Source organism: Zootoca vivipara, chromosome 6 (genome assembly GCF_963506605.1).
Source record: "Zootoca vivipara chromosome 6, rZooViv1.1, whole genome shotgun sequence".
Classification (NCBI taxonomy): Eukaryota; Metazoa; Chordata; class Lepidosauria; order Squamata; family Lacertidae; genus Zootoca; species Zootoca vivipara.
The window spans coordinates 92,107,201-92,120,999 of NC_083281.1; the positions used below are offsets into that span (position 1 = coordinate 92,107,201).

Below are 13,799 nucleotides of genomic sequence, written 5' to 3' on the forward strand. Positions count from 1 at the left end.
CGTGTTATTGTGGGTTTGGTGTGGGTCAGCCTGGATGATGCCCTGAGCCCCTTCCAGTTCTTGTGATCCTGCACCCAGAGAGGGTTAGAATGTAAGAGAAGAGTTTGCTGAACTGGTCTGGCCAGTTTCTTTGTAAGAAAGGACCTTAGCTGGCTACTCAAGTGTCCTCTTCAGCATCTCAAAAGAATGAGGCAGTTTGTGAGAGCTACACCTAAGTGATGGTGCCCTTCAGGCCAAGGGGGTGGGCCTTTCTTCCATCCACCTCACTTAGTTGCATGATAGCCGGAGAAAGTGTGTCCATGCACTCTGACCATGCTTAGAGCTACTCTCTAACCATTTCTTCACATGTTCTGGGAAGTGAGTCTTGACTGAGTTTAAAACCCGACTGTAGAGCAGCCTGGCTATGGACTAAGCCCCCGTGTTTCTTCTTCATTCTTTTTAGATCATTAAGGAGCCTCCCCCACCCCCCATGGAAGACAGCGAGGTAAGTGCCAACTTCATTATGGCTTCTGAATTGCTCCTCTTGCCTTTGCCCTGTGGGAAACTCAATCGTGCCGTCATCAATCCCTGCAGAAAGCAGCTTTGTCAGCCCTCTGCTTGAGGCTTGGGAAGCACTGAGCCTTGGACTTGCAAAGCTCCTTTTGCAGTGCTTTTCTGTCACCTGACAACCAGCTGGAGAGTGTTGTGCAAGGGACTTTGACAGGTAGGTTGTAATGGCACCAGGTGATTGACAGGTGGGCTTTTCCTGCTGGCCTGTCAAAGTTGGCCTGTACGGCTGGTGAGTACAGATACGGATCTGGCCCACCAGGCCAATCACCTTCCGCACTCCTGTGTGTCTATCTCCCTCGTTTGCCGTGTCATGCAGTGATAAGATGCTGGGTGTGAAATGCAATCTGTTTGCTGTTGATCTCCTCCTTTTCTCTGAAACCTCTGGATGTTGCTCTGAATCGTGAAACCTCTTGAATAATGTTGCCGCTTGAGTTCTGCTTGTTTGTTTTCACTGAGTGGGGCCCAAGCCAGCCAACACCATCAAAATCCAGTGTCCTGGTGATTATTCTCCTGGGTGAACCTGAGCATTTGTTCATGGAAATGGGCGGTTCGATTCAGTTCCCACATCTTGAATTGCTGTGTTGCTTTAAGCCCTCAGTTGTTGTCTCGGGTCCACATGTCTTCACCCACATGGCAAGAGGGCCAAGCCACTAGCCAGCCTGTAATTGGATAATGCTTGCAACTGATGTCATCTTGCCCACTTAACAACTAGCGATAGACACACTTGGCAGGTTTGTTGCATTCAGTAGCATGGTTGCAATTTAGCAAAAGAGGTGATTGTGACTTCTGTTGAGAGGAGCCTTCTTGCAAAACCAAAGCAATCATCTGTGTTCTTCTCCTGGAGAGACTGAACTCCTAGAAGCTGCTGCTGTTGCAGCATTTGAGCCTTAGACTGAGGAAGGTCTGCAGCTCAGGGTCAGAGACAGGCTTTGCATGGAGAAGGAGCCAGGTTAAAACCCTGGCATTTCCCTGTAGGACTGGGAAAGGCTTTTGTCCTAAATCTTGGAGAGCTGGTGCCAGTGAATGCAGATGATCCTGACCTTGATGGACCAATGAGCTTTGACTCAAGATTTGACATGGATGCAGCTTCATGTGTTTCCTATAAGAGGTATCTTTGCCCTGGACCACTTTGGACATGACTTGCTTCAACTCTGTCTCCCTGTTCACTGTCAAGGGGTGATAGTTTGGAGGAGTGGAATTCCACACCAATACTAGTCATTTTTAGGGTGCTTTTTCCACCCTTGGATAATCTGATGGAGGTGGCCTCCATTGGCTTGCACAGGGGAGGGAGGAAAGCATGCTCCTCTCCCAAAAAGGCCTCCTTCGATCTTGGGCCAATAGAGGTAAAGGTAAAGGGACCCCTGACCATTAGGTCCAGTCGTGACCGACTCTGGGGTTGCGCGCTCATCTCGTGTTATTGGCCGAGGGAGCCGGCGTATAGCTTCCAGGTCATGTGGCCAGCATGACAAAGCCGCTTTTGGCAAACCAGAGCAGCACATGGAAACGCCATTTACCTTCCCGCTGTAGCGGTTCCTATTTATCTACTTGCATTTTGACGTGCTTTCGAACTGCTAGGTTGGCAGGAGCTGGGACCAAGCAACGGGAGCTCACCCCGTCACAGGGATTCGAACCGCCGACCTTCTGATCAGCAAGCCCTACCAGTAGACTCTGTGGTTTAACCCACAGTGCCACCTGGGTCCCTTGGGGCAATAGAGAAGGGCTGCATTTCCCCATCTTAGCCATGTTGAAGGGGAAAACAAGTGGGGCAGTGGCCAAAGCTGTGTCCAATACATTAGAACCAGCTTGCTTTACTTCGGGGAAGGTTCACATAACCTCATAAGAGACCATTTGCATTCAGTATTTGGGCTTCAACCAAAGTGGGTGCAACTTCCTCAGACATCACCCCATGGGGTTCTCAACCATAAAAGCTAGTGACCTGGGCATTTAGTGAATAAGCATGGATGGCTGGGGCAGAGATTTAGCTCCAGTGATAGAGGAATCTTTTTTTCTCTGTAGTTCTGGTTCTATCTAGCCAGAGGACATGGTGCTGTTGGTCTAGCAGAGCTTGTTCAGAAACTAACATGTTTAACAAAACGTATAACTCTAAGAACCTAAGAAAAGCCTGTTGGATCAGGCCATGGCCCATTTAGTCCATAGTGGCTGAAGTGTGAGAACAGTTGTGGAAAACTATCAAGCTGGACCTGATCACAGTTGCTCCCTCCAATTCTGGAGGCAGGTCATAGCTATTGACCGCCTTCTCCTCCATGCCTTCTCCTCCATAATCCTCAAGTTAGTGCCCATCCCTGCCTCCTGTGGGAGGGAGTTCCATAGTTTAATGAAATGCTTCCTTTCATCTGTCCTGAATCTTCCAACATTCCGCTTCATTGGATCCACAAGTTCTAGCAAAGTTTATTCTAACTCCAGGACAGCCTTTGGCCACCTGGTTCCCGAAAGATGTTTTGAACCACAACTCCCATGAGCTCCAAGTAGCACAACCGATTGGAATTGTAGTCCCAAACATCTGGAAGTTGTTGAAGGCTGCTTTGGGAACCTTAGGCTAGGTAGTGGAGTGCCCTTGTGAGGTACCTAGGAGGGAATATCAGATGAAGCCCAAGCTTTTCCAGAAAAGGAAAGTTTTGTTAATAGACTAAAATAATATGCAGTATACTTGAAGGCTGTCTCGGAGAGGAAAGGGTTATAGAGGGAGTGGGAAAGGAGTTGGCAGAGAACCCAGGGCACAGTTATGCTTTAGCAGGGGGGAAGGGAAGGGGGAGCAATGGAAGTTGGAAAACTGGCAAGAGAGACAGAAAGAAATAGGGAAGGAGCAAGTTATACCTTTCCTTCCATATGATCTGTCCAAAAACATGTCATTGGGGAGGGGTCCTCAGCTCCAGGGTGAATCCCCCCAAGAGAAACCATGGCATGGCATTATAGGTCAATGATTGCTAGATGGGTTTGTGTGTGCGCAGCGATGGATATTCAAAGGCTGGTATTTCAGGAGTCAGCCAAGCTGAGTGCGTCTCACTAAGATTGTTTTCACTCAGATCATTGATACTGTCAGAAAGACCAAACTAATGACAGGCTGGATAATGACCAGAAGGAGGATTCCTCGATAAACAAAAGGGAAGGATGGTCATCCAATAGTCTAAACTGAATGCTAGGTAAAGGTAAAGGGACCCCTGACCATTAGGTCCAGTCGTGACCGACTCTGGGGTTGCACGCTCATCTCGCATTATTGGCCAAGGGAGCCGGCGTATAGCTTCCAGGTCATGTGGCCAGCATGACAAAGCCGCTTCTGGCAAACCAGACCAGCACATGGAAACGCCGTTTACCTTCCCGCTGTAGCGGTTCCTATTTATCTACTTGCATTTTGACGTGCTTTCGAACTGCTAGGTTGGCAGGAGCTGGGACCAAGCAACGGGAGCTCACCCCGTCACAGGGATTCGAACCGCCGACCTTCTGATCAGCAAGCCCTAGGCTCTGTGGTTTAACCCACAGTGCCACCTGGGTCCCTCAAAAAATGCTAGCAGAGCAGAATCACTTTGGCCAGAAGAGGCCACAGCTGTCGGACCAGCCTTGGCTGGTGGCAGGCACGCTTGCACTGCTCCACAGTGGCCACATGAAACCAAGCTGGCTCCACCTTCAGATATTTGAAGATGGCTATCCCATTTAATTTAAGATAAAGCACCAAAGTTTTTGACTCAATAAATATGAGGGATTTTGAAAACTCATAGGAATCAACACAGAGAATCATTACAGACCTTAAATACCATCCCCAGAGAGCTGTACTCCTGCGCTGTACAGAATGGAATCTCAAACACGATTGTTTTATGTGTTACGCTGTATCTGTTGCCAAATTCATCTTGCTTTTCCACCGAAAGCATGACTTAATAGGGGTCCAACATCAGTACTAGGTTAGTGAAGTGCTTCTTGCAGGTGTAGGAGAATTAAGGCCTGGCAACCCCACCCCCCTGTAGCTTTCGGAGTCAGTGAAGATTTGGCAGTCACCCATTTGTACTGCAGAGCTGCTGGTCTAGCTTTTATCTGTGTTTATTATTCTTTTCCAGATTATTTCCTTTTTTCCTCTCCCTGAAAGATCTCATGGGCAGATATAGTTAAATAAACTTGAGGGCGAGCGGCGGCGCTCAGTGCAGCAGGAAATGCATTATTATTACCCACCCGTGTGTTGTACAGGCAATCTCCCCCTCCTCTCCCGGTCACCCCAGGCTCACACCTCGGCGGTGGGAAGGGCAAAGCGGGGAGGATGGTGCCTTGTAGCAGAGCCAGGGACCTCAAGGGAAGGGTGTGGGACTTGAATGCAACCCTGATGTGATTGGGAACAGATGAGAAGCAGGTTCTGTGCCTGGAAGGTGGAGCTTTCGCGAGCAACAGTGGGCCGCCGAGGTAGGGAGTGCGTTTTGGGAAGAAGCAGCTGCTTCTTGTAGCCAAAGCAATAGTTCATTAAGCCAGAGGCAACTGAAATTTTAAACATCTTATGTGACTGCACAGCATAGCAGCCAACTCTTGGGGCCGAGGTCCCTTCCGCAACCCCCTTACAATATTTGAGGGTCCCCCGCAAAGTTGATGGGCATTGCCATTCAATGAATGATATTTATTATGGCCATTGGCCCATCACATAAAACACATTTCCCAGAACTACCCCTGTTTCTCCTAAAATAAGACATACCCATAAAATAAGCCATAGCAGAATTTCTAAGCATTTGCGCAATATAAGCCATACCCTGAAAATAAGACATAGTGATAGGCGCAGTTCTGGAGGGACCCAAGGAAGAGGCAAGGCTGGACGCGTAATATTTCTATACATCCATTGGCTGTACTGGTGAGGCCTGGTAGCTTTTACTTTCACTATTGGTAATAATAAACAGGAGTATTCAGTTTAGATTACAAGGGCAGAGTGAGTAACAGTCAGCTGTTTTTGTTTCTTATAGCAGCATCGAAACATAAATAAATCAAGTAATGTTGGGCTCTTGCTTTGCTTTTCATTGTTTGTTTTGCAACTCATCTTCTGGCAGTCAGGTGACAGTTAAGGAGAAGTACCCATCAAGTCAAATAGACTCCATATGGCTGACTTCTCCCTCCCTCCCTCCCTCTCTTTCTTTCTATGCAGTAATAGAGCAAAAAATAGAAAAATCACCAACACCCACTTCAGAAAATCCCAGATCGAAAACTCCAAGATCGAAAATAGATATTGTAATATTTATATTTTATTGAAACGACTTGTGTTGGAAAGAAGTAATTTGTTTCCAGCCCCTTGATGCCAGATTTGAATCCTGAGAACATATGTCATATTTTTAAGTATTTCCCGGCAACTGGTCTCTGGCCTCTGAGTTCTAGTCTGTGGCCCTCCAGGTGTTGTTGGGCAGACCTGACCATTGGCCATGCTGGCTGGAACGGATGGAGGTGGAGCCCAATCAGAAATGCCTCAAATGGCATTTGGACCTGCCAAAGCTTTCCTCCTCCTTACCAAATCGCTGCAGTGCAGTCCATGTCATGAGAGGCTCATCACTACACAAACTCTGTTTTTAGCACCAGAGAACCTTCACTTTCACATCAAAGAAATAACCTACCTCTAGCCTTTAGGCACTACAGAAAAACCGGGGAAATGTGTGAGGGAAGGCTCAGAAAAGAGATCTACCTCGAGCAAAAATTATTTGGTAGAATTGAAGCGGTCAAGGGGTATGACAGATACCCAAGCTCTTCCTAATCTTGTTTCATTCCTAGCTGATGGGATGCTTTTTCCATGTGTTTTGAAGGGCTCTTGGCAGCAAAAGCATTCTGACGTTGCCAACAAATGATGCTCGTTCAGGAGCAGATGGTTCCAAATTTTGTAATGTGAGACAAATAAGTATTTTGGAGGAGAGGGTGCTGTTTTTGTGACGGTGGATCTCTTCTTGCAAAAGAATTTTTTTTTCCAAACTGTAGCTAAAACAGATTTTTATATATCAGTATCTAGTCCCCTTAAATGCACTTTCCTGGAAGTTTGGCTGGTTCAGTTGGGGGTGTTTTACCCGAGCAGCAACACACACACCCCCACCACCACCAGTGAGGAGATTATGTCAAACTATTCTTCCTGTATGTTGACCAGGAAATGGCTGTTTCCTTAAGAAAAAGAGGGAGAAATACAGCATGCAAGGGGTAGGGAGCTTGCTTTTTTTATTTCAGGAACCACCGGAACATACTGGTGCGGGAGAAAGACTGATTTGCATGCAGAAGGTCTCATGTTCAATCTTCAGCAGCACCTCCAGATACGGTGGGAATGTCCCCTGCCTGAAACCATGGAAAGCTGCTGCCAGTCAGTGTGGACAATACTGAGCTATTTGGACCATTGGTCTGACTCTGCATTTACTCCACGTTCCTAGACTAAAGCAGACCAAGTCGGGCCACCCGCTGTTGTCTGCCTTCTGGGTGTGGTGGCTCAGGTGGGAATCCTAGGTCTGAGAACCGGGTCCTTTTCTCTGCACCTGAAGTGCTAGAGACAAACCCGGCCCTCCAGATGTTTTGAGACTGCAATTCCCATCATCCCTGACCACTGGTCCTGTTAGCTAGGGATGATGGGAGTTGTAGTCCCAAAACATCTGAAGGGCCAAGTTTGCCCATGCCTGTGCTAGAGGAGGGCTTGCCATATTATGGGGAGGGGTACCCACTCACCCCCAGGAGGGGCAGCAAAGCACCCTGGCTGACCCATGGCCCAAAACATGCATGGGTGCAACTTCTGCTTGTGTGGGGTCGAGTGGGGCAGCGGAGTGACTGAGGAATTCTGCTTGCAGCATCTTTTCCTCCAAATGTTTCTCTTGTTCACAGCACAGAAAATGGAGCCTCTTAACGTATTTTGAGAAGCTTCATCCTGTCACGGGATTTGCGTGGCTTCTTCTTTGATTCGGCATCGCTGTTGCTGCTGCTGTTTTGAGTTTTCTGGCCTGTCGACTCCTCCTGCCCCAAAATCTTAAATGGCTTGCAAGGTTTTTAAGGCCCTGCGGAGAGTGTCTTAAGCGCTGGTATTTCCTGTTGTGCGAAGGCCTTTGCAGTAACAAAGTGAGGAGAGAGAGAGAGAGAGAGAGAGAGAGAGAGAGAGAGAGAGAGAGAGAGACGACAAGAAAAGAAAAGAAAAGATTTGGATGGTTTTCCTTCCCATTTTCAAGCAACAGCAAAGAAATATGATAAAATAAAACCCTCACGAAAAGCTCCATGCAAACTCCCTGGCATGTCAGAGGATCTAGTAAAGTGGGAACTCTGCCTGCATGGAGCAGAGTCCCTTGCAAAGACCGACTTAACACCCTTTATCGAAAGAGTCAAACCATGCACTAAACTGATTTACACTCAAGGCAACCACAGCACTAAACCAGGCCAAAGGGGCATCTGTAAAAGGCATGTCACTATCCCTGACAGGGCACCCAGAGCTGCTGCAGTTTCCTCTCTTTTCCTTCCTTCCTTGCAGGACCAGCCCAAGACATTTTGTTGCCTGAGGCGAACCAGAAAATGGCACCTCCCTGCCCATGTAGCCTTTCCCGCCCCCGGCTGCACATATGCCAACCCCTCCTTATCACAGAATCATAGAATTGTTGAGTTGGAAGGAACCCTTGAGGGTCATCTAGTACAGGCATGTCCAAACTTCCAAGAGGCTGCCATCTACTCCCACTGTGAAACAACTGGCAGTGATCTATCCATTGGTTTGACAAAAGTTGTTGAGCTTTTTTTAGGGAGCCTAAATTGTTGAGCTTTTTTTAGGGAGCCAAAGTTGTTGAGCTGTTGTTGTTGTTTTTTGGGGGGAGGGCCGCGATCTACAATCAACCAGTTGGTCACTGTTGGACGTCCCTGATCTACTACAACCTCCAGCAATGGAGGAGAGCCAAAGAACTTGCCCGCCCACCTGCCTGACCCATTAGGGGACTGAGAAGGCTGAGGCCAGAGTTTTCCAGCGCCCTCCTCCTTACTTTGGACTTGCAGGCTGGCCCATTGTAAGAGGAGCCCCAGGCGGCCCTGAGGAGAGGAGGGCTTCCTCTCTCCATCAACTGCCCTTGGCTCCAGGTCTCTCTGCTGCTGGCTGCCTGGTCCCTGGAGGCAGAGTCCACCCCACCTCACCCCAAGGCCAGAGGTAGCCAGTTTCAGGCTCGGCAGGGGACAGGAGCCTGCTGGTTGCCCACCTGGAGGCTGAGCACAGCAGCCCCCATCACCCCACACTCACTCCCCTCAGAGCCCTTGGGGCAGGGGGGCCACGCTTGATAGCCCCTTAGTCTCCCCCCCCCCCCAAAGAGTGCCCTTTGAAGTGACAGCTTCAGCCTGCTTTTTTGCAGTGGCTGTTTCAGCCGCCCCATGGTTTTAAACAACAACATATTAGTTTAGAAAAAAAAGATGAGTAGGGAGGATTGCGGGAAGATGACAGATATATTATAAAAGTATGCATAGTGTGGAGAAAGCAGGCCCAGAGGGGGTCATCCAGGGAAGCTGGACCTTTGGAAGATGCAGGGCAGACAAAAGGAAGCCCTTCTTTGCACATCATTGCATATTTGGACTATGGAATTTGCTGCCACAGGATGTGGTCAGTGGCCACAAACTGAGCTTCAAACGGGGGTTAGATAAAGTCACATAGAATAAGGCTGCCTGCGGAGACTAGTTATGATGGCTATATTAGCTCCCTCGGGAAAGACTCTGCACACCCGTTGCCTGGGATCTTGAGCAGGAGGAAAGCTCTTGTCCATAGAATCATAGAGTTGGAAGAGACCACAAGGACCATCCAGTCCAACCCCCTGCCAAGCAGGAAACACCATCAAAAGAATTCCCGACATATGCCTGTCAAGCCTCTGCTTAAAGACCTCCAAAGAAGGAGACTCCACCACACTCCTTGGCAGCAAATTCCACTGCCGAACAGCTCTTACTGTCAGGAAGTTCTTCCTAATGTTTAGGTGGAATCTTCTTTCTTGTAGTTTGAATCCATTGCTCCGTGTCTGCTTCTCTGGAGCAGCAGAAAGCAACCTTTCACCCTCTTCTATATGACATCCTTTTATATATTTGAACATGGCTATCATATCACCCCTTAACCTTCTCTTCTCCAGGCTAAACATACCCAGCTCCCTAAGCCGTTCCTCATAAGGCATTGTTTCCAGGCCTTTGACCATTTTGGTTGCCCTCCTCTGGACACGTTCCAGCTTGTCTGTATCCTTCTTGAACTGTGGTGCCCAGAACTGGACACAGTACTCCAGTTCTTGCCCTGGTTATTGCCGGGGCATCTGCTAGCCACAGAGGGCTAGAGGGGCCTTCTGACATTTGTATGGCCCTTGAACGTAAGAAGAGGCTGCTGGATCAGGCCAGTGGCTCATCTAGTCCAGTATCCTGCTCTCACGGTGGCCAACTAAAGCTTTAAAGCTTTGCAGTCTGAAATCTGAACCTTTCCTCATAGAACCGACAGGCTGTGTGTGTTTTTAAGCAGAAGTATGTGCTGCGTAAGCCTGTGTTCTCCTACAGCTCCTAGTGCAACTGGAAGGAATGAAATGAACACAGATAAGATGCAACATGAGGAACGAAACACAAGGAGATCAGCCTAACGTAGTAATCACACTAAATCTTAGATCAAGAAGAGAACAGAAAGATCAATATAAATAACTGAAAGCCGAGATTGCCAGGCACAGAGCAAGAAGGCAGCGAAGGAAGGCACTGAAAGAGGGTTACGTGTTTTCATGTGTTATTAAAATGAAAAGGCTGGGGTGAGCTAGTCAGAAGGGCTGGAAGATCTCTGAGTGCTTTAAGAATGCCAAAAGTGTGTTGTTACTGTAGCTGTGATGGAAAAGGTGGCTGTGATTGCAGCAACTGTCTGACAGGTGGTCATCACCTGTGCTGTTGGATGTGTGTAAAAGAAGATGCCAGAAAGCATCAAAATGCAGCCCTTCTCTTTTTCTCTTTCTCTCTTATTTTTTAGGAGGCTGACCCTACGTACGTTTGTACGCAATGAAGGCCTCTCTTGTCACTTGGAGCCGGCCTCCTTTTCCTTTGGGTTTCTGTGAGGGACACCTCCAGACTAGGAACACCTTTTAAAGTTCTCCAACCCCTGGAGTAGATGGCTCTTTGGGTCCCTTCCAAGCTAAAATTTTGTGATTCTATGACTCCCAGGACAGGGAGAGTAGAGGATGCACAAAAGCAAGACGTGGGCTCGCAACCTTCTTGAAGTTTCCCCTCTCTCACCAATAAATGTTGTTTAGTCGTTTAGTCATGTCCGACTCTTCGTGACCCCATGGACCAGAGCACGCCAGGCACTCCTGTCTTGCACTGCCTCCTGCAGTTTGGTCAAACTCATGTTGGTAGCTTCGAGAACACTGTCCAACCATCTTGTCCTCTGTCGTCCCCTTCTCCTAGTGCCCTCCATCTTTCCCAACATCAGGGTCTTTTCCAGGGAGTCTTCTCTTCTCATGAGGTGGCCAAAGTATTGGAGCATCAGCTTCACGATCTGTCCTTCCAGTGAGCACTCAGGGCTGATTTCCTTCAGAATGGATAGGTTTGATCTTCTTGCAGTCCATGGGACTCTCAAGAGTCTCCTCCAGCACCATAATTCAAAAGCATCAATTCTTCGGCGATCAGCCTTCTTTATGGTCCAGCTCTCACTTCCATACATCACTACTGGGGAAACCATAGCTTTAACTATACGGACCTTTGTTGGCAAGGTGATGTCTCTGCTTTTTAAGATGCTGTCTAGGTTTGTCATTGCTTTTCTCCCAAGAAGCAGGCGTATTTTAATTTTGTGACTGCTGTCACCATCTGCAGTGATCAAGGAGCCCAAGAAAGCCTCCATTTCTTCCCCTTCTATGGGGATGGGACCAGTGGCCATGATCACCAATAAATAGGGTGTGCTGACTCCTCTGTCTGACAGAAGTCTTGAGTCAGCTGCCATCTGGGGGCCTGATTTGGCCCATTGGCTGCCAGTTCTCTACCACAGATACATTTGTCATTCTGATTCTGCTACATCACAGAGTGTGGCATCAATCAGCAGAATTCAGGTTCTCCCATTTGTTTCTTTGGATCAGAGCAGGTTTTTAGTCCTTCCGCCTGCAAAGTTTCCTCATATTTATATGCAGAAAACTCTGTTTGGGTTTGTTATTTTTCAGTTCAGGGTGCAAATGTACTCCTGAGAATGCAACACACAGGTTCCCCACTTTTCCAAACATGAGCAAGTACTGGCGCCACCTTTTTTTCATGCTTCTCCACCCCTAAAAGCAGCTCTCCGGCCTCAATTTTATGTATTTTGGAGATAACAGATCACATTCCACACCTCCCGCCAGGCGAAGGAAATACCTCTTGCCAACGGCTCCTGAAGCTTCTAATGCAGTTTAAGGCATTAGAAGTTAGTTTTGCCTCCTGCAAGGCTGAATTAATGAGCACAGCTTTAAGCCAGTAGGGACACCTGATCCAAATGAGAAACAGCAGGGTTGCATGTTGGAAGCCCTGCCCTTATTAACACACACACACATGTGCTGCATAACATGGGATGGTTACATGCGTGCTTCCGTAGTTCACAGCCCTGTCTTCTGTTTTGGGGTGTGGGGTGTCGTGGTCTCTGTCACTTTCTGTGCTTCCAGGGTGCAGTTGTGGAATGTAGCCAGCACCCTGCGAGGGGAGGACAAAGGGAACGTCTGGTGGAGAGAGTGAGAGGTCTTTCAGGACTTTCACTATATCCCATTCTCCTATGTGGCACGTGGATGCTGCGCATCACACTGTTTAAAAGCATAAAGAGAGCCAGACGCTGGAGGGACCTGTCAGGAGTAAGCATGGACCAATGGTACCAGGTTGTATGGGAAACGGCCCTACTAGAAAAACTAACCAGTAAGCTGAAACTGACACGGGGACAAACAGAAGAAGACACCTTCACCCCAGTTTGGTTCCCCTTCATCACTTATACAGCCCAACAAGACAACAACAAAAACTTACCGTCAGCATACAAATCAATATGGTTAACCTAATCAAAACATCCTCCCTCCCCACTCACACAAGAAACTAAAGATCATCACAGCCAACCACGAATGAGCAATCACATCCTAAGACGAATCCCGACCTCTCTCACCAACAGAGAGCCTGCACAAACAACGCTGACGCCGAACCCCCTACACATATCAAGAAAAACAGAAACATCGACAATTCACCACACCCAATTCCCCATCCCACCCACCTCTTTCCCCCCTTCCTCTTAATGTCTCAATAAGTAAAATTGATGTGTAAAAATGTTACATGGAAAAAGGAAAAAAAAATGAGACATTGCAGTACCTTTGTAACTCAAGAAAATCCTTAATAAAAATAATTATTTTTAAAAAAAGCAAAAAGAGGTCCACACCCGTTGAAAGAATGTGGGGAGCCTTGCAGGCTATCCCCCCCCCCCAATTGCTCCATGGCCACACTGTCTCCTCTTTGTGTGGAGGGATTCTGCACACAATATGCAGGCAATGAGAGGGTGGGTGGGCACCTGGGTCATCAGCAGGAGTGATGCAGACCCCCACAGTCGCCTCCCACCTCAAGTAGGCGGGCTGGTCTGACTCCCCCTGTTGTCAGAACGAGATGGAGCGATCTCAGGGTTGTGCTACAAAGGTGCCTTTTTTAACCCCATTAACTGAAGCTTTAGTGGGGAATACTGGGTGGGTGCTGTTTTATTTGGAGGGTGGGGTTGTTTAAAATTGTTGTTAAACGTTATATGTTAATTTGGATTTTTATCATGTTTTTATTACGTTTATTATGTATTTTGTGTTTTGTAACTTTAAATGATCATCAACGTCACCATCGTCATCTTTGCTTGTTTTATTTATTTTTCAGGAAGAAGACGACGATGGGCTTCCCAAGAAAAAGTGGCCAACAGTAGACGCCTCCTATTATGGTGGGCGTGGCGTTGGCGGAATTAAGCGGATGGAGGTAAGTGAACACTAAGATGGAAGATTCCGGACAGATAAGAGGAGAACTCTTTCACACAGCACATAGTTAAACTGTGGAACTCACTGCCACAGGAGGCAGTGATGTCGACCAAAGTGGATGGCTTTGAAAGAGGACTGGGCCAATTCAAGGAGAAGGATGGGTTTGGCTATTCTGAGAACAGGGTGCTGGGCTAGATGGGCCCATTGGCCTGATCCAGCAGGCTCTTCTTAAGCAACTCTGGAGGGATTGCTGCTGATGCAAAAAATGATGGACTCACCCTCGTCTGGATGGGAACTGTAGCTTAGGGTGGAGGAGAGGGGTGTATAACTCTTTCATCTCCATACTGTTTC

At 47.9% G+C, this 13,799-nt stretch overlaps 1 protein-coding gene across 1 annotated transcript in view; it reads left to right on the plus strand.

Annotated features, from left to right (window-relative positions):
• Positions 1–13,799, plus strand: part of ANTXR1 (ANTXR cell adhesion molecule 1) — a 131,715-nt gene that overhangs the window by 88,615 nt on the left and 29,301 nt on the right. The window contains exons 14-15 of the mRNA XM_035118587.2: positions 443–484; positions 13,354–13,449. Coding sequence (XP_034974478.2) covers positions 443–484; positions 13,354–13,449 — 138 coding nt within the window. The remainder of the gene's footprint in view (positions 1–442; positions 485–13,353; positions 13,450–13,799) is intronic.